Source organism: Brachyistius frenatus, unplaced genomic scaffold, assembly GCF_029030835.1.
Source record: "Brachyistius frenatus isolate BFR_SWC_R1_liver_20210118 unplaced genomic scaffold, ASM2903083v1 Contig_11, whole genome shotgun sequence".
NCBI classification, from domain to species: domain Eukaryota; kingdom Metazoa; phylum Chordata; class Actinopteri; family Embiotocidae; genus Brachyistius; species Brachyistius frenatus.
In genome coordinates, this window is record NW_027210610.1 from 2,208,432 (window position 1) to 2,228,420 (window position 19,989).

Sequence of the window (19,989 nt, forward strand, 5' to 3'; positions counted from 1 at the left end):
ACTGTTCGCTGATTGGTCTGCCATTCAGAGTGGCTGAGCAAACCTTCATGTGAACAGGGTTTCCAGACTGAAGCTTTGAGCGATAGGCGGGCAGAGCGAGGCTAAGTGGTGACCGAAAGAGAGCCAAAATAACAGAATATTGGCTTTTCAATAACTGTACTACCAGAAACACGACTAAATTACACATAATGCTGCTGGATGAGTTAAAAATGATTTGCCTTCGCATTTCTAAAAAGTGACATGTCAGTGTCGTGTTCACAACTTGTTGCTCCCAACAGGCCAAATACATTCTGAGGCCAGAGAGAGACAGCAGCAAATACACTGTAACTCTGGATGACAATGGTGTTTCTCTTTAACTCCTGGCTCATATCCAGGAGAGAGTAGAAGAAGTAAACAGTGTATGGGTGAACATGCTGCATCCTGTGCTCTCTTTCTTGGCCTGACCAGAGAACAGCAGGTCATAGAGGAGCACAGGACTAATGTGGCAGTTCATGGGACTTTCCCCCTCCCTGCTGTCACATACTCTCACTAATAAGCTCACATGACCTTGTGCCACACTGACACAATTCTGTGACCAGTGAACATTCAAAATGAAGGTTCGGCATCTCATTAGCACCATATTGAGAAAGACAGTGGGAGGGACAGGCAGGGAGAGAGAAGGAGGGGGATTCTTCCAGCTGTTTTTTTTAATAACAGAGTGAAGACAAAGTGAGAGGGTGATAGTCTCAGAGAGCTAGTAGAGCTAAACAACCTTGTAGGGAGGAAGCCAGTGAGTTAAAGAGGCAAAGGATGGGGTTAAAGTAAAGGAAAAGAGGAAGAAGAGTTCATCCTGGTATGACTGCAAAATAGACAACACAGCTGATGGGGGAGGAGCGCAAGAAAGGTAAGTTTCTCCCTCCTCTGTTTGCCCTGAAGCCAATTAGCATTGAGCCATGCAGATGCTCTGATTTGTTTGATAATTTTTCTTTTCTTTTTTTTTTTCCTGCTGGCTTGGATTGTCTGAGTGTCTCACGCCCACTTTGAGATCAACAACGTGTGTGTGTGTGTGTGTGTGTGTGTGTGTGTGTGTGTGTGTGTGTGTGTGTGTGTGTGTGTGTGTGTGTGTGTGTGTGTGTGTGTGTGTGTGTGTGTGTGTGTGTGTGTGTGTGTGTGTGTGTGTGTGTGTGTGTGTGTGTGTGTGTGTGTGTGTGTAACTTTAAATGCCAGGGGGAAATTGGGTCAGTGAGAGAGGAGAGAGGGAGAGGAGCATGTGTTAGAGGAGGAGAGACACACCAGGAGAGGGGGAGACAGACATGGAGAGAAATCCTCAGCAGCCCCTTGAAGTGCAGTAACAAGTGGTCACTTGAGTAATCACTGGTGATCCAGAGAAATGTAAGTGCTGGTTGCTCCCAGGCATGACTGTTCTGCTGCCACTCTTTGCTTTTGTTTTTTTGTTTCTGCTTGTTGAATGAAGTTTTTAGTATTAAAATACTTTGATATGAATGCATCTGTGTGATAAAATCAAAAGGGTGAGCTGCTGAGTCCTGTTTCAAACTTGCACCTGTTCGCTTCTCTTCCTTACTTCTGCATGGACAAGAGAACATGAGGATCAAGTCAAAAAGAAACTCAACAGGGACTTTCCACTTGCAGAAGCTCATAGAAAGCAAGAAAGAAAATCTGAAAACACATGATCATGTAAGCATAAAGGCCAGCTAGCTGAGGGAAAGAAGGTCCTCGATGAGCATGACTTTGGGTCATGCTCAGTCTTGTGATAAGGTGTGGTTAGTCACTTTTATATTACTCAGCCAGCAATGTGTCAATGTTTTGCATAGACGGAAATATGCCTGAATGTGACTGTTCCTTGCATGTTTGTGCATGCATCTCCCTTCTTTTGTTCAGTTTGCCTTCTCCTTCCTGTCTATCTGCCTCATGTGCACATGCATGTTCAAAAGATGTCTGCTATGTGGAAACTTTATTCCCTTGAAAATATGTTGCCGGATCAGAAATCGTCCCCCACTGCGCTCTTGTGGTTATGATCCCTGAACTGAATAGCGGGAGGAGTCAGGAGTGGCAGACAGTTGGTTCTAATAGGCCTTGTATTAGTCAGAGCAAAGGGAAAGATGACCTTTCTGTGCTGTTTATTTTGGGAAGGCAACAGGAAGAATGCTGGAGCAGCTGTTCTATTCCTGCTGGCAGATCCCACCCCTGTGAATTCCAGTCTGCCACTGGAAGGACACTCCCCTCACTCAGGCGGGTTTGAGGGTATCTGAGTATTGTACAGAGTACATAACACTTCATCAGGATCAGTAGTTGTAATGGCAATAAGTTCAGCAACACTTACGTGCAATGCAAGGTTTTAACCAACACTAATTTGTGGTCAGACATGTCTGCCACAGTGCCACAGAGAGGAAACAGCTTTGTTTACCAGGAAGTCATCCTGCTGTGGCTACACATTTCACTGAACCTGTTGCACGATAATCATTGTCTTGTGTCTGCCAATCAAAAGCAGTCTTTCCTTGCATGTTTTGCATTTTAACCTTTCTGGCAACTTAACACAGATATCTTCTGCCTTCTGAGACAGACGAGTTACCAACAATGGCGAGTCTCCCCAAAGAGCCGCCTGAGAGTACCAAGAAACAGAGCTTCTGGATGGTGAGGAATATATTTATGGTTAAATCTAAGATCTAAGAAAATTACCAAAACAGTAGTGCATCAATACTTCTTTTTCTTACATATCATCACCATCTTCCATCTTTTCCTCCCAGCCAGGGAACTATGTGCGTACAGTGCAACGAACAGATCAGTCCTTCCAGGCCTGTAACGACATAGTGGCCTGCTTCATGGAGAGAGCAAAGGTAGAGAAACAGTACGCCCAGCAGCTCAGCCAGTGGAGCAGCAAGTGGAAGTCCATAGTGGATTCTCGTGAGTATGAGAAACTGCACGATGGGGAGCCATGCTGGCCTAAAACCAGATGTACTCCCAGGCTGTTTTCACCATCTCGGCTTTCATCAAGTTAGAATTACATCGTGATTCTGATTAAATGAGAGCATCTGTACTTGTTTGAAAACTTCGAGTGGATAAATGGAGGTCATTATTTCTTTATTGGTTCTATGACTCACCTCTGCTCTGTGTTATTTCATTCCTTTATTTTTCTGCCTCCCCAGGGCCACTTTATGGCTCCCTCATGAGGGCGTGGCAGTGTTTCTTCACCTCCACCGAGCGTTTGTCCGCCCTCCACTCCTCCATCTCCCAGTCGCTCGTCACAGAGGAAGGGGAGCGGGTAAAAACCTGGCAGAAGGAGACCTTTCCAAAGAAAATCTTCTGTGGCTTCAAGGAGAGCCACGAGAACAACACAAACTTTTCGCAGGCCCAGAAACCCTGGTCCAAAAAGCTGATGAAGGTCCAGCGCACATAAATCCTTTACATGTTTCTATGTGTGTCTGCACATGCTTGTAATGATACACCCAGCAGCCAGTTATCTTAGCTTAACGCAAAACGCTTAACAGAAAAACATAGGGAGACAGCATGCCTTACAGTTTTGTTTTACCTGGCGCTTCGTACAAAACATCTGCTGAAAGCTGCTAACCGGTTGACGGCCATAACTCAAAATTTTACTGCAGACAAATGAGATTAGTATTCAGTATCTCATCTAAGTTTCAGCAGCAAGGCAAATAAGATTATATATGTCAAACTTGTAATATATTTTTCTCTATTTGTATTTAAAGCATGTGTAACTTTAACGACAATGAATTTCTAAAGCTAATTTCGATAGACTTAAACTAACCATGAAAAATAAATGTTTGAAATCAAGTAAAGGAAGTTTAGTTGACCAATATTTTGCCTTTTGAATTTAAAATATGGACACAAAATCATATCAAATGAAGTCCTACATAAAATGCAACCTGTTGTATGGAAAGTTTTGTGAGCTGGCTATTTCTTGGCTAGGCCTTTGCAGTCTCTGGGCCCGCTACAATTAAGGCTCCAAGAGGCAACATGTTGACAATGTTAACATAATTAATGGACTTAAAAGGTTTTGGAAGGGGATTTTTATGTTTAACTTTTTGACAGAGCATAGCCAGGTCTTTCTCTCAAGCTTTTGCGGAAAGCTAAGCTAACCATCTCACTGGCAACTAAACATCTAACTCTCAGAAATAAAAGCATATTTCCCAAAGTTTTCAATCAAGTAAATAATATGTATATGTGAATTTGGTTTAACAGCTGGAGAAGGTGCGAGTGGCGTACCACAAGTCCTGTCAGAGAGAGCAAGCAACACTTGACAAAGAGAAGCAAGCAAACGAAAACTCTGAAATGAGTGAAGAGAAAAAGCTGAAGATCGCAGGGGCCAGAGAGAAGGCCACCGAGGAGAAGGAAAAGGTGAGTAGAGACGTTTACACACTGCAGCCCTTCACTCCAAGTCAGTGCTGCATGTTAAATAAGGGATGCATTCACAGCACATCTAAATGCACAATTCCTGATCCACAACATTTAATGGAGTTAAACATGTGGCATTCCAGGAAAGTGTTGTTGGCCTGCTGCATGTGGGGATATTTATTCAGTTGAGAAACTCGACTCTAAACACAAGCTCCAGTTCCAAGCAGTTCCCTTGTATGGAGATGTGTTATTGTTAGTCTGCTCAGTGTTTATGGAGACCAGCATGGGAACAGTGGAGAGCGGCAGATGATTTATACATATTGGATCTTCCGTGAAATGGTTTCTCCTGAAATGCCTGCAGACTAGAGAGCGATATGAGAAAGTGCTGGAGGATGTGACGTCCTACACGCCTCGCTACATGGAGGAGATGGAGGCCATCTTTGAGCAGTCGCAGGAGGAGGAGAGAAAAAGGATCAGCTTTCTGAAGCAGGCCTTCCTCTCCATCCACAGACATCTGGATGTCACCAACAACGAGAGGTGAGTAGCCACCTGAGTGCTTGTTTGTATCCATATATATGGTGCACAAATTACTGAGTCACCACAAAGGCAAGTGCTCTGTAGCCACTGTTCTGTGTCTTTGTGTCAGTGTGAAGGCAGTTTACAGTGAGCTCCACCACACACTGATGTCCATCAGTGAACAAGATGATCTCAAATGGTGGAAGAACAATCACGGTCCTGGCATGCCCACCGACTGGCCAAAGATTAAGGTATACATGCAGAAAAATACAGAATGTGAAGACAAAAAGAATTCAAAAATATTTACTTGAAGAAATTTTAACTCTTTCATTGAGTGGGTATTTCTATATTACAAATGTAAAAAGACAAATAAATGAAAGGTAACTTTTCTCTATTATGACAGAAAATTGTCCTTCCTGTTGGGTAGGAGAGGACATTTCATCACCCATTTAAACAAAACTCTTAGGATTTTTTTTTATACAGTGTGATTTGAATTTACAAACATGCGTTGCAGTACAGTTTTTGTTCTCGTGGACCTGTTTGTTGACAAGATGATTTTCTGTCTTGTCCTCCAGGAATGGGTCCCACCAGTGAAAAAGCTAAAGAGAAAGAAGAGAGACCAGAAAGGAAAGGAAAGCCGACCGTAGGTTCTGTTGGTTTGTTATATAATCTCAGATTAATGAATAAGAAAAATATAATAACCCAGATTTAAACCCAAAGCATTTCAGCCTGAGTCTTATTTATGGAGTTTGACATGTCTTCTCTTAGTGTGATGATTGGAGGTGTGAAGGTGCGAGCTGTGTACGACTACGTGGGAGAGGAGGGTGATGAGCTGTCCTTTAAAGCAGGTGACACATTAAGTGTGATGCAATGACATCATTAAATCTCAGAATTAGAGCAACATTTTTATACAGAATTACAACCCCTGTATCCGCATAAATCTGAATGACAGTACAGACAGACAGAAAGGCAATCCATCCCTCCACAATGATTACAGACAGGCGGGTGTGTTGTGTGGTTTGTAAACCTGAAGTTTTAATTTCATAACTTGTCGCTACTAACAAAGGAAATTGCCTGGTGTAGCTTTGAAGGACAAAACTGACCTGTGTGGAGTTTCTTTTATGTCTGCCTGACCAAAAATCTGAAGTGTGCCCACAAAAATGCTCTGTCCTCTGCATATGTTAAGGAACTAGAAAAAAGTTTTGTTTTGTGGAAGAGTAGTTTCCTCAGCTAACTCAACGTTAAGATCACTCAGTTTCTGCAAAGTCCAAAAGCTGTCCTTAAAATTTGCTTGAGGAAAGATATTTTGCTTGTGAAAGTGCATTTATTGCCATTGCTTTCATTTGGTTTGAAACTCTGCTTGACGAAAATGGGACGTAGCATCTGCAAGGTTTCTGGTGGGAAGTTTTGAAGCCTGGATTTACTGTTTGGCTTGCAGCCGGTGGTTTTGGAGTCAGAAAACCCGCATCTGGGCTATTTGATGAGGCTCAGGGTGAATGCACCACCTTAAGGCAAAACACCTCTATAAATATCCTCCAAACCACAATTTAGATCCTAACGCATGTAAAATGAGAGATATTTAAGATGGCAAAGATACAGTAGAGGTGGTTTGTTTAGATCCAGCATCGAGTGGCCTTAACAGGAAATACATGTTGAAGCACTTTTCTATTAGTTGTAACATGTTTGTATCAATTAGCTGCTCTATGTACACTATGCACAGAGGTTTGTTTATTGTCAAAGTGTCAGATTATGAGCAAGGTGGCCAATGGACATACTCCAAAAACCTTTGACTTTCCTGGAAGTCAAAATAAACTAAGAATCCAACTTGCTTTTGAATTCTGCATTCATGCATATAACTCGCTTCTTATTGAAACAAGTTTGTTTATAATGTGATTATGTTAAATCTCAGAGGCAAAACATCTATAGGCGTTTTTTGGACCGCATAAATTATTTCACAGTTGCAAGAACAGTGGGAGGGAGTTCCTCTTTTATTGTGTGTCCACACCCTGGTTATCTCCCCCGTCACAATAAGAACTGTGGTGACATAAGTGTGAAGGGATTGTTCGAGCACAGGCAACCGCCATGTTTGAAAACTGTGTAAACAGTAAGCCTTGAGCTTTCATTTGACAAAGAGAAAAATCAAAAGTCGCCCTGTTACGCCGTGATATGTCACTTCAGAATTCATATTGACAGTGTGAATGCAAACTGGAAAAAGCCTTAGAACCTATGTAGCTGTCAGGGGAACTTTCTGGGGGATAGTTCCTCTCAAGAAAGTCCTTAGAAATGTTTGGTCTGAAAACACTTGTCTATTGTGACCATGAGTGAGCTGTGCTTTCTTCTTTTTGAATCCAGGTGAAGTGTTCCTGAAGGTCGAGGAGGAGGACGACCAAGGCTGGTGTCGAGGAGTTCTGAGCAACGACAAGGAGGGCTTCTATCCAGCCAATTATGTTGAAGTTGCCGAGTGAAATCACACTGTCAAACATGTTATATTTTTGTTTTTTTTAATAACATTTATTATCATTTAAGATGTTGTCACACTGATTCTGAGTGTAAAGTCGGATATAATCTGTTCCCAGCTGTTTTTAAAATGAAAAGTTTTAAGGCCTTAATATTCTAACCTACCTGGTTTGAGAATTTCTGAAATATGAATTAACTTATCAAAGACTATAATGTACTGTTTGTGCTGAATGTGTATATGTGTTTGTGTGTTTGCATGCAGGTGTGCATGTTCAGACAAAACAAAAGAGAACCAGAGAAGATATTTATTTACTGCCATCATGTCTGAGTCATTAGGCCGCTGTAATGAAGAGGAAGCAGATAGACAGGGTTTATCCACCCACAGTTTACAATGGTGGGTGCAGGCAAGGTTAATGTTTACTTAATAATTATTATTATGTAGAATACACAGCAGTTCCGTTGAGCAAGGGAATGGATTTTCAAAATAAAAGTATAAGTATATGGCTCTAATCCATCTTGTTGACACATATTTTATAGTCCTCTTCTGCTTAAAAATACCATTTGCTTCTTGTTCCTTCACTTAAACGTTTGAACTTCACAAAACACTATTGATTTTCCCTGAAGATTGTTTTCACATTCATCTACTGAAGCAGAAAAGCTTCTCTGTGCTCACCTAAAAATCTGAGATGAAGACATATGGGATGCATTTTGTGATGTAACAACTAGTTTCAGAACCAGTCCTGATTCCATATATTATATATCTAACGCAAACATAATGAGGAAAGTTGAAACCTCCTGAGCTCATAATGAAAATTGACTTTTTAGTGAAGTAGGAGATTTGCACATTCAGAGATTCTGGATTTTGGCAGAAGGCCAAAATGTAATTAAAAAAATTTCAACAAAGCAATTTAACTTTCTGGTTAAATTATATTACATGCAAATTATTATTCCAAGCAGAGTACTTTTGTTTGACCAGACAGGATCTTTCGTACAGTGACAGCAACAGATCAAAAACAAAAACATACATGTGTTCATATGTGCCATAATCTCATAAATATTTGTACATTTATTCATATTGTGTGCACTTTTTGTGTCTTTCTCTATGCTGCTGTGACGACTAAATTTCCCCACTGTTGGATTAATAAAGTAAAATCTAATCTAATCTAATAATTTTGAAAAGAAAATTTAAAATGTATTTGATAACATAACCAGGTAATTTTTGGACATGAAAAATTTATGTAATTACACAAATAAAACATCTTCTAAATAAAAAGATATGTGAGAGCATAATAGCATGAGAATTCAGTTGCAAACATGAAAGAATACAATGAGTGTTGGATGTTCTTTTACTTTGAAAGGCTATTAATCCTTTTGACCTTTGCCACTTTACTGCCCTGGTTTACTTCACCCACCCATTTCATTTATATCTGTGAAATGTTTAACTAGAGATGTGCAACAAGTGATAAATATCTAACTAACCAGCCAGCCTCACAACACAGTGTGTTGTGACAGAAGACTCTTTAGGAAAGAAACCTGTTGGATGACATTTTTTAGGTACAACTGACGAATGAAAAGATGTGAAACTGCCTTTGTAACATTTCTAAGACCTGGGAGTATTTGATGTCTGTACTTGTACTGTAAAATCTGCATTCAGATGACTCTGCATCGGTAAGTATGTTTCAGATGTTCTCATGTTTAGAGGACTTGTGAATTTTATCTTCTTGTTGAAGTTTCTTATATGAGGCTGAATGTACACATGTGCTCCTGTGATTACTGATGTTATGTTATTGGTCGTCACATTCTCTTAAATCATGTTCTCTCTGTCGCTGGCAGGTTGAATCACGATGGAATTTGCTTGTAGGTTTGTTTATGTGAAACCGTCGTTGAGTCAGAAGGACAGCCAGCGACCCAATGCCAATGTCGTGAAACGCTCAGGTGGGATTTCATTCAAGTCTAAAGTTAAAACACTGACGCTGCCTTTAAAAAAAAGACAGATGTCACATTTCTGTGTCCACTTGGCTTCTCAGTTGTACTTTTCCCAATTCCACGCATCACTAACAAAACACGCAGGTACTTTGCAGCTTCAGTGAAGTTTGACAAAACCTATTTCAGCTATCCATAACAGGAACGGGAAACATCCGATTTTAGTGTCAGCTGCAGATTCAAACAGCGTCTTTGATGACTCACCAGTTTGAAAAAAATCCATCAAAGACGCACAAAGCTGTTACTTTCTGCTCAATTGTCACCTGCTGGCACTCTCCATTCTCCGGAGGACGTCCAAATAAATACTGGGAAATGTAGGAAATCATTAAGTGAAGTTGAGAGAACGATTAAAGAACTATATTCTAAAACGTAATCACAAAATAGCACTTGTTTGCTCTGAATATCAAAGATTGATGATACATAACTATGTAAAAGTGTCTGTAGGTGTATTTTTCTTTTCATCAGAGTCTTCTGGGTGACTGGTTGGTTAAGTACCATTATGTGTTATGCAATCAGTGACACACACAACCTCTCCTGTCTGTCTTCGAGGAGATATTCCTTTCACATACTTTGCTTTACCCAGAAAAAGCCATCTGCCACCTGAGTCACATTTTCTTCACAGCATAAAGGTCATCGCTGCGCCAGTTGTTTTTGTCTGTGCTCACATTTTTCTTGCTTGAGGCTCCCTTCAGATTAACAGCCCATGTATGTATTAATTTCTTGATTTTCATGCTTTCTAGCTCTCCTTCCTCCCATTAACCGGATCCGTCCTAGCACTCCTCCTCCTCCTCCTCCTCCTCCTCCTACCTCAACAAATTCTGTAAAAGCCAACTCACCGAAGCCCCTCACTTCTCCTCCCAAGATCATCGAGCAGCTGAAAAAGAAGAAGGTGCAGCAGGTCATGAAGCCCAGTGTCTTCTACGAAAATGCTGAATTTCACAAAAAGCTGGAGGTGGCTTCTTCCAGCAGCGTAACTCCTCAACAGTCAACACCTCCACGAAAGACAGGTACAGTGACTGTAACACTATTACTGTAGCTGTATGCCTGAAGAAGGTTAGTTTCTGTGCTGTTTCATTATGTCAGATACCTGACACAACACTGAGGTCTCCTGAATGCACAGAAGAGGTGCTGCTCTCCCACTTACTTAAATGCAGCCATTCAAAAAGCCTTTGTGAGGTTCTAAAAAAGAGTCGATCTTTTCTCATCACAGTCACACACACATGGCTGTAAAATCACAGGCCACTAATGGCCACAGAGCAGCTCCACTGGAGATGTTTCAGGCAAGTGCTGCTCTTTCATTTCATGTGCCCAGATTTATCCTGCTGGTGTTAATGTACCTTCGATTTCCACAGCAACATTTGTCATCAAAGGTTCTTATCATGAGCTTTAAATTCCTGTTTACTTTATTTCTTCGAATATTCAACAAAAAAGGCAGAATTATGAGTGTGTCCAGAGGTATGTCAAAGAAAAATGTGAGTTAAACAATGTGAAATTTTTCATTTAAATTTGGACACATTATTCGAGTCAGAAATACTTTTGAAACAGCAGATTACCCAGACCGATCTTGGGGGAGTTCTTTGAATTTATATGGGGGTATTCAAAGATAACTTCAGCCAAAAATACAAAATAAATAAGTACCTTCTTTTAATTATTGTTTTTTAATCCTGCAAGTGGTCCTGGTCTCATTTGTGCATGTTTGAGATACAGTAGCATAACTGGTGCTTCATATTTGGGGTGGAAGCAGAAATCACAGATGTTGAGCATCCATCACCTTTACTTGTTTATCCAAAGGGCTGCAGGGGGTCCTGGGAGCTGATCCAAGCCAACATTGGGCAAAAGGCGAGTCATTCACAGGGCTTACACGTACAAGGATTCACACTCACACCTACGGCCAATTTAGAGTCATAAATTAAACTCACATGCATGAGTTTGGACTAAAAGCCAGAATAAAAACCCACGCAGCCACGGGGGGAAACTAATCTGCATGGTCTGATACCATCAGATGTGAGGAAGGCATGATTTCAACTTGAATATCATTGCTCTCTTTTTACAAATTAGAAGTCTGTAAGGTAACATGAGACCAGATATGTCAGTGACATTGACAAAAAAAACTGTGTAACATATGTTTCAGTCACACAGGCTGATACCTAAACAGCTTAATAAGTTCAATAAAGCTCTGATACATCAACATCTGTGATTTCTGCCCCCAGCCCAAATATATAGCATCAATTATGACACTCTACATCTGCTCTGATACCAATCTGACAAACTAGATTGGTGTATCTCTAGATGTGGATGTACATCACTGTGTTTGGTGATGAGATTTAACTGAACCAATTGGTAGTTGAGTAGATCAATAATAATCTTTAATTTTGGGATCAATTACTCCTTTAACACTCTGCCCCTGTCTGCTTTACCCAGCTCTTCTTCCACCACGTATGAGACCTGCAGCAAGTAACCCGTCCCTTTTTCACAACCAGCCACTCGCCTCCCTCAACACCAACAGTCAGGCCTATGACCTGCCAAAAAGTGAGCCGGATTTAAATGCACCTCCCTGGGTGTACTCCTACTGTACACCAGAGGGCACCGGGGCTGAGGTGAAGCTGCCTAATCCTGGCATCGTGCAGACATCAGGTAAAAGACTTAATTTATAATTTGATTCCAGTTTGTGTGGGTTAAAGATCACAACCCGTACATAACAGTTTCTTCTGCTCTTACCTTCCAGCCCCAGCTCTACCTCCAAGACCTTCATTTATGAAACTACTGCCAGAGTACCTGGTGCTGTTACCTTCATCATCTCCTTCATCTTCTCAAAAGTCTTCCTCCATCCAACCACTTGAAGGTAAAGGTAATTACATTAGTCTCTGCCAAGCTATCCAATGACCAATATCTTGGTAATAATGTTGTGTTATTCCCAACGCAGGATCAGAGGATAAAGGTCCTCTGCCAGGAAATCCCAACGTGGTCCTTGTCAGTTTAGGCAAATTACTCTCAGAGGAAAAAGGTCAGTAAACCTTTATCATAACTTCATACCTCCATTATCAGCCATCTGGTTTGATTTTTTTTTTTAGATTTACTTATGATGATTATGCTGCCTGTTTTTCCAGTGAATCCCATACAAAGAGAACCCACCTCGTGCTCCCAGTGTGGCTCTTTGCTGGACTCCTGCTATGACAACGTGGTAATAATCACATTTGACCTTTAGTCTGAAACTGATAAATGGAAACACAATTAAGAGTCATTGATCTCAAATATAAATTACACCTGTAAATCTGCTGGTTATTACTGATGGGAAATATAATATGACAAACTTCTGGAGGCAGTCGAGCATATTAAGTATTATTGATCACAACATAATGAAACAACAGATGATTGGACTAGTCTGATTGATGACTGCAAGCCAGTTTCTCAGTGAGATGTTCCCTCCTTTTGCTGTACTGCAGGTTAGTGTGTGTTACTTCTGTCAGTCCTGGGATTCGACCAGCTCTGCCAATGCACTACAGAGGCCACTAAATGGTTACCAGGATGGCCTGTTTTTGCTGAACCCTGATGAAAAGCCCCGGTGTGCCGCTGACGCTCTGCTGTTGTTCTGCATCGACATCTCAGGCTCCATGAGCATCACCTCTCCGGTACAACAACATAACTGACACTTTACTCTTGGTATCATGAGGTCAAACTTCAGTGTTTCAAATGATCGAACTCTGTTGCTTCCAGGTGTCGGAGGGAGAGAATATCATCCACAGATCCCGTCTCCAGGTGAGTCTTTATGCCTCTGTGCAGGCAACAGCTGCGGCATCTAAGGAACATATATCTGTACATCAGTCCCATGTGTATGATATCAGGAGCGCCATGAGGGAATTTCTTCTGATTTGGAACAAATGTTCCCTTGTACTCAAGGATACACTAATTAAATTTTGGTGGACAAAGGTCACTGTGACTGTGAGTGTCGCCAACTCAAGAATGAATGTGCTAATTATGAAAAATTTTCACACAAATGTTTTACAGAACAAAATGATGGCGTGATCACATTTCAAAAAGTCAATATTTCATTGTGACATTATGTTCTGCAAAAGCACTTTTATGGCCCTTACGCAACACACATAACTGAGGAACAGAAGCAGAGATTGTGACCACATATAAACTTTAGTTAGTCTAGATACTGAATTGGTCAGTCAATCTTGGGTGTCCACCTTTAAACTGTGGTGAGTGTGTAGATCTTCTGTGCTGTTGGGTTGAAGATATGTAAAGCATCCATAATTTAGAATTTGTAGTTTCTTTGCAGCAACATTTACATTTGAAGCATCATCTACTGTCACAGCTGCAACCTCATTTTCTATCAAAATCAGATTTATTGGCCAAATTCTGTCAAAGTCTTCAGTACATATTGGAGTCTTAACAGACATGGATAAAAGCTGCAACTTGAGTGGTTGGTAGATGCATACAACCCCAAAATTTCACTTTTAGTTTTATAATTCTAAAGTAACATTTGGAAGGTTGTAAATGAGTCTTGACATACTGTGATTCCAGTTAGAGCTCATTTTAAAAGAGGCCACATGAACCTCCATGTTACAGTTGAAGTAACAATAGCTGTCTTGAAAATTAAGACTTACAAAACAGGAAATGTGTTGCTCGTGTACATGCATTATTACAATATTAACAGCTGTGAAGAGAAGCTATCAAGGAGCCACTGTTGATTAAAACAAAGTTTTATTTCAACAGTTTGTCCAGGAGGCCATGTTCCAGTGTGTTCAGAGACTCAGTGAAGAACAGCCTGATGTACGAGTGGGGCTCATCACCTTCAACTATCAGGTACATGTTCCAAAAAAACTCTCTTAGATTTGGATGAACATTTTTCTCCCTGATTCTCCTCACTTTATTATTATCTCGAACAAAGACGTTACTGTGGCCTTTTTCATCTGCTGATCTGCAGGTGACAATGCATGGATATGAAAATTTCACATCACATTCCCTGAGTGGTGCCGAGTTGATTGACAGCAACTATCTGAAAGAAGCTGCAGGCAGTTTCTCCAGTCCACCTCCTCTTTCACAGACCAAGGACTACCTGCAGAGACAAGTTATGGGGTACGCGGAAAACTGCAATCAGTTGTTTTTCTCTTTTTGTAGACAATTGCATTATATGCGTTGCATTATATTTACATTTATGTAATCTGGTCACTCCTTTTGTTGAAAGTTTATCTGCAAATGGAACCACAGCTCTTGGTCCAGCTTCTCTTCTTGCAATCACAATGGCCTCCAGAGCGCCAGGCTCAAAGGTAAATTTGACTGTTAAGTTTTGACAGTACGTGTCTGTCTCTTGCACTGTTTAGTTTAGAGGTCACATGTACTTTACAAGCAACCTGTAGTAATAGAACTTCTTATAAAGTTTTCATGACAGATGTGTAGACATGAAAAATATTAAAATAATGATTTTAAACAGGAATTTTAATCTGATGTATGTTCATCAGGATTTTAGGGATTTGAATTTCTGTCTTCTAATGGATAGCAGACTGAATAGATGCAGGAATAAGGGGGAGAATGAGGGATGTAATATTCAACAGCAGGACTCAAACCACTCCAACTATTTGCTGACCAGGACACCCTTAGTTAGCAGGGTTATATAATAACTTTCCTGCATTCCAGGCTTGAACTGAATTATGGTTACAGAAATTTTAGGCATAGTAAATGGATAAAAACATGTCAGTACTTCCTGTGGTGAACAATTATATTTCTGTTTTTTTAAACAATATAACGCTGATTTGTTATCCCTGCTGATCTTAAAGGTGATTATCTGTACAGATGGGAAGGCCAACACAGACTTGGGGAATCTAGAGGTGGAGGACAACGATGCTCACACCCTCCTCTCATCCACCATCTTCTACCAGGAGATGGGGGAGTACGCTGCTAATCAGGGGTTGGTACTTTTTTTTCCAAATCCCAAAAAATGGGAACAAGTGTTAAAAGATGGAGGAGGACTGCTGCTGCTGAGTTGATCCAGATATTCTGTGATGAAGGTCATTCTGATGTATCCTCCTCTCTTTAGTGTGACAGTGTCTGTGCTGTCCATAGAGGGAACAGACTGCAGGCTGGATGAGCTGGGAAGGCTCGCTGATCGCACTGGAGGGAAAGTAAGAGACAGAGTTACACTGTGCTTCATGTCATTTGTTTCCACAGCTGAGTCAAATTTTTTATATCCACTCCTTTTAGTTAGAGCCCAAGCACCGAATGGTGCGAAAGCCCTATTGTTCTTCAAGGAACTCTTCTTCCCTATTATTCTCGTTCCTTAAGCTCAATCGCCTTTTTGGCAGCTTTAACATACTCAAAAACTCATGAAACTTGGAACTTGTGTCAGTCGTGGCAAAGGTTGACGTATTGTAGTGGTTTTGCGAGTGGGCGTGGCCAAATGTCTCATTAGCGCCCCCTAAACTGCAGCCCCGGCACCTACTTTCACCTATATGCACAAAATTCGGTGGACATGTAGATCATACCTACATTAAAAAAAAAAGTGTCTTAACACAAAGACCTAAACTTCATCCAAAATATCTAAAAAAAGTCATACTATATTATGTCATCCAAAGTAGGAATCAAACCCAGTACCTTTAGACTGAGAGACAACAACACTTACAGCTGCACCACTGTGTTAGCTTCAATAACTTGAACAGAAGTCATGCTTATAGCATGTCGTCCAAAATATGAAAAAAAATATCATGCTATAGTATGACTTTTTTTTTATCATATTTTAGACAACATGCTATAGTATGACTTTTTGATCATATTTCGGATGACATGCTATAGTATGAAATTTTTTTCACATTTTGGACGACATTAAAGAAGTATGATTTTTTTTGTGCTATTTCTGACGACATGCTATAAGCAACACAATGGTGCAGTTGTCAGCGTTGTCGTCTCACAGTCTAAAGGTCCTGGGTTCAATACCCGCCTGGGACTTTCTATGTGGAATTTGCATGTTCCTGCATAAGTAATAACCTAAGAGTAAATTATGTTGTCCAAAACATGGATGACTTCCTTATGCAATGCAGTCCATGATGTAAAACAAACATCATGCATGTAGTCGTAAATGTGACAAAGTCACACTCCAAGCAAGAACATGCAATCCTCCACAGACAGAGTCCCAAGCCCCTGATCGATCCGAGTACTTCCTGATTGTGAGATGACAATGCTAGCAACTGTAAAATTGTGCTGCCTTTATTGCATGTTTGTCTGACTTATATAAGTTATATGTTTTTTTCACATTTTGGACGACATTAAATAAGTATGACTTTTTTGTGCCGTTTCTGACGACATGGTATAAGTATGACTTCCGTTCAAGTAATGGCAGGCAATACAATGGTGTAATTGTCAGTGTTATCATCTCATTATAAAGGTCCCAGGTTTGATACTCGGCTGGTCCTTTCTATGTGGAATTTGCGTGTTCCTATAGTATGGCTTTTTGATCATATTTCGGACGACATGCTGTAGTGTAACTTTTTTTTTATCATATTTCGGACGACATGCAGTATGACTTTTTTATCATATTTAGGACGACATGCCTTGTTTTCATATTTCGGACTGCTTGCCGTTTTAATTATGTATATCACTCAACACAAATCATGCATTTCTCATGTTGGCAATTTGTGTTGTCTCTCGGTATCCAGGTCGTAATAGCCAGTCCCAGCAGGTTGCACTCAGAGTTTGAACAGATCATTCAAAACAGGACCATCGCTACGCAGTGCACTGTAACACTTCTGCTGCCCAAATCACTGTAAGATCTGTACTCTGCTTCAATACCCATAATATTAGTATTTGCTTCATGAATTGGTCTCTCGAGATCCTTGGCACATGAAAGGAATTCATGCACTTTAATTGTGAGCACATTAATAGTATAAGGCAGAAAGCACTGACTCATGTTCTCCTGTGCTGCAGGCATATGAGAGGAGAGAGGGAGGCCGCACACAAAGGGACCAGAGAGGTGGGGAACGTGGACCCAAATACAGAGATCACCTTCCAGTTTGGAGCCAATGAACAGGATGCAGAAGGTGAGAAAAGAAAACTGGTAGTGGCTCATTTATCTTCCCAGTTCCAGTCGTACATAATCTCCCAGGAATAAGGCGAGTGATGTGTGCTGCTTCGTCTCGAGAACATGGAGAAATGTGATGATTTCTGTCTTTGCCAATCAAGAAAACCGTAAGTCTCAGTCTGAGATCACCGCAAGAGAGACAGCAACATGTGAAGTGAGTCATCACATCTGAAAATAACAACTTACAAGGAAAAAAACCAAAATGGACCTTGTAAAAAGGCTGCCTGGCTACAGAAGTCCATTTTGGTAGAGTGAGAGAGACACTAACAATATTAGTTTTTGTTGTTGTTGTTGTTATTGTGGCTAATTGGTGTACATTTGCTCCATTTTAATTATAAATCTAAATCTATGAACCCCACCAAGCAGCCACAAAGCAACATGTAATTTGTCTGTACATGATTGTTGGTTTAAAAGCCTTCATCTCACATCAGTCGTGTTAATTTTCTGCTTCTTTTCAGTGTCATTACCGGTCTCTGGTAGCCGTGTGTCTATCCAGCTGCAGATCAGGTACAGGAAAAGGACCGGACAGAGGATGTTTAGGGTGATAACCGCAGACCGAGATGTTACTAATGACAGGTGATAATGATATTTTTATAATCACAATGCTTCATTTACTTTTGTTTTGAATATTCCTCATACACACTACAGTTACACTGAGCTATCTGCATGCCTGTGGCTTTCTCATAAGCTTAAACAAGTCATTATCTTCTGACATCTTTAATCAACAAGGCGTTCTCACCCTCAGGACGACAATTGATTGGATGTATTATTTCATGCCAATCTCAGTGAACCTTTAGGCTAAGCAGTTTTAAAAATCCAAGGAGACAGCCTGTTGCTGAGATACTGGAGCTTTCATGCAGAAGTGATCACACCATGTAAATAATTTCTCTTCCATTGTAACATTTAGTTACACAGTAAATGAACCACTCAACCCGGTCCGCCTGCTTCATATACTGAATGAAGGTCATGCAATTCATCGTCTGAGCCAATACAAAGTGGCCCCTGAGTGTGTTTGCACAGGAATATAATGGCAAGGCTGATGCTGTAAATGTTGAGAAGCACTCTCATAATAACAGAGTGGCCCTCCTCCTCAGCTCGGCAGCCCTGTCCTCTCTGTCTCTGGCCATCATTCAGCTCAACTCGTCACAGGCCAGCGCCGCTCTGGCTGTCAGATGTCGCTTCCTCGACGCCAGAGGGGAAGGAGAGTTGCAGAGGAAGCTCATTGAGAGAGCAATGTGAGTAACAGCGGAGACCTGACCTCTGACTGACGGCAGCATTAGTGTGAGACTAACATGTAAAATGAGAGCTACTTAATGCTGAAGTCTGACGAATGGATTTATTGAAGGCTGATTCTGCACATGTAATCATATATCTAGTAAATGTGAAGGTGAAATCAAAAGGGATAAAAAATATAGCATCAAATGCTATCAAGAAAAATATGATTTGATGACGATAAATTCAAAGGATTGAAATAATTTGTTGTTTATTAAAAATGACCATTTTAAGTTTTTTTTATTTCTTATGATCAACTTGATATTATCAATGAAATCCCTTACAGAAAAAGTGCATGAGTTTCCCATGTTTTACATATATATATTACATATACCAAAATATATGTGGAATGGTTTTCACATGGGAATCTACATTACACCATGAAAAATGTTCCAAACTACAGAATCACGTGTAAGTGATCACAAGTTTCCCAAAGCTTCATTTTTCAGATATCATTTTTTTAAGATCAGCTTGATATTGTCAATAATGTGTCAGTGTGTGTGCATGATTCTTTATACGTAGAATATTTCTCACGTTTGAAGGATAATAAATAATACAAAGTGTGTGACTCTGTTGGCAGAGAGCATAATCGCAGTTCAAAGGACAAACAGATATACCAAGAATGGGTCAAAACCATGGAGCCAATATACAACAACATACATAACTTCACCAGGGTGAGTTCTCAGAGATTTTAGTAGATTCAGTGCCTCACACTGGAATCACCCTTCTTTAACACTTCACTGTCTTGTGTTTCTTTTTTCCCAGTTACAATCTGTCATTTCAGACTCACAGGTAATTCATGCTCTTATTAAACTTGACAACAACCTCTGCTGTTCGCTCTGTTGAGTTGTTTCTTTAATTCCTCTCCTCCCACCAGTCTCTAACAGATGCCGGTGCAGCGCTGCTCTACACCATGAAGCACAGCAACATGGAGATCATGTCACTGAAGAATAAACAGAGACCCTAGCCAACTGCCAATGAACTCAAACAGCATGAATGACAAGGCTGCAAATGTACTTTGATTATCTGACAGGATTACCCTTCAAATATTTCACACAATAAACAATATATTACACAATTCATCTCAGATTCAGACTTTTTGTTATCTTCAGTGTTCCATGTGAAAACTGCTGAGACAGTAAACAGTAAATAGCGGTGTGTGTTTGACACTGTCCCTGTGGCAGAGTTTGTGTTTGTGCACTGACATAAACATATAAAAATAAACCTGATTCAAAAGCACCAGCATGCAGCTAACGCCCAGATCCTTTAGTGTCATCAAAATACGTCTCACAACATACTTAAACATCCAAAATAATAGTTCATATGCAGATTTAGAA

General features: G+C 40.5%; 2 protein-coding genes across 5 annotated transcripts; both read left to right on the forward strand.

The window, feature by feature from the left end:
* The first annotated feature begins 701 nt into the window (after window positions 1–701).
* LOC138616883 (protein kinase C and casein kinase substrate in neurons protein 1-like) lies at window positions 702–7,833 on the forward strand. 3 transcript variants are annotated; one of them, XM_069691464.1, is made up of 11 exons: window positions 702–883; window positions 1,207–1,371; window positions 2,538–2,631; window positions 2,745–2,901; window positions 3,144–3,379; window positions 4,198–4,353; window positions 4,712–4,887; window positions 4,997–5,117; window positions 5,442–5,509; window positions 5,635–5,714; window positions 7,219–7,833. In XM_069691464.1, the coding sequence occupies exons 3-11, from the start codon at window positions 2,575–2,577 to the stop codon at window positions 7,329–7,331; spliced, it is 1,164 nt and encodes a 387-aa protein (XP_069547565.1). In that variant the 5' UTR covers window positions 702–883; window positions 1,207–1,371; window positions 2,538–2,574; the 3' UTR covers window positions 7,332–7,833. The 3 variants fall into 3 exon arrangements, with proteins under 3 accessions (XP_069547565.1, XP_069547563.1, XP_069547564.1); XM_069691462.1 differs by having other exon boundaries at window positions 2,561–2,631; XM_069691463.1 differs by lacking the exon at window positions 702–883 and having other exon boundaries at window positions 1,195–1,371; window positions 2,561–2,631.
* A 740-nt stretch (window positions 7,834–8,573) lies between these two features.
* LOC138616879 (circularly permutated Ras protein 1-like) lies at window positions 8,574–19,734 on the forward strand. 2 transcript variants are annotated; one of them, XM_069691458.1, is made up of 20 exons: window positions 8,574–9,258; window positions 10,047–10,313; window positions 11,728–11,940; window positions 12,032–12,148; window positions 12,230–12,310; window positions 12,414–12,487; window positions 12,750–12,935; window positions 13,021–13,062; window positions 14,026–14,115; window positions 14,237–14,388; window positions 14,498–14,579; window positions 15,087–15,217; window positions 15,347–15,431; window positions 16,959–17,065; window positions 17,227–17,339; window positions 17,839–17,956; window positions 18,475–18,615; window positions 19,233–19,326; window positions 19,418–19,444; window positions 19,530–19,734. In XM_069691458.1, the coding sequence occupies exons 1-20, from the start codon at window positions 9,168–9,170 to the stop codon at window positions 19,617–19,619; spliced, it is 2,301 nt and encodes a 766-aa protein (XP_069547559.1). In that variant the 5' UTR covers window positions 8,574–9,167; the 3' UTR covers window positions 19,620–19,734. The 2 variants fall into 2 exon arrangements, with proteins under 2 accessions (XP_069547559.1, XP_069547560.1); XM_069691459.1 differs by having other exon boundaries at window positions 9,234–9,258; window positions 10,169–10,313.
* The last annotated feature ends 255 nt before the right edge of the window (window positions 19,735–19,989 follow it).

Bases quoted from the DNA above. Each gene is read 5' to 3' on its own strand.
- LOC138616883 (XM_069691464.1), top strand. From the start codon at position 2,575: ATGGCGAGTCTCCCCAAAGAGCCGCCTGAGAGTACCAAGAAACAGAGC. The intron at 2,902-3,143 runs GTGAGTATGAGA...CTGCCTCCCCAG, and splicing joins GAAGTCCATAGTGGATTCTC to GGCCACTTTATGGCTCCCTC. The intron at 5,715-7,218 runs GTGACACATTAA...TTTTGAATCCAG, and splicing joins TGAGCTGTCCTTTAAAGCAG to GTGAAGTGTTCCTGAAGGTC.
- LOC138616879 (XM_069691458.1), top strand. From the start codon at position 9,168: ATGGAATTTGCTTGTAGGTTTGTTTATGTGAAACCGTCGTTGAGTCAG. The intron at 14,389-14,497 runs GTACGCGGAAAA...TTTTGTTGAAAG, and splicing joins CTGCAGAGACAAGTTATGGG to TTTATCTGCAAATGGAACCA. The intron at 19,327-19,417 runs GTGAGTTCTCAG...CTTTTTTCCCAG, and splicing joins ACATACATAACTTCACCAGG to TTACAATCTGTCATTTCAGA.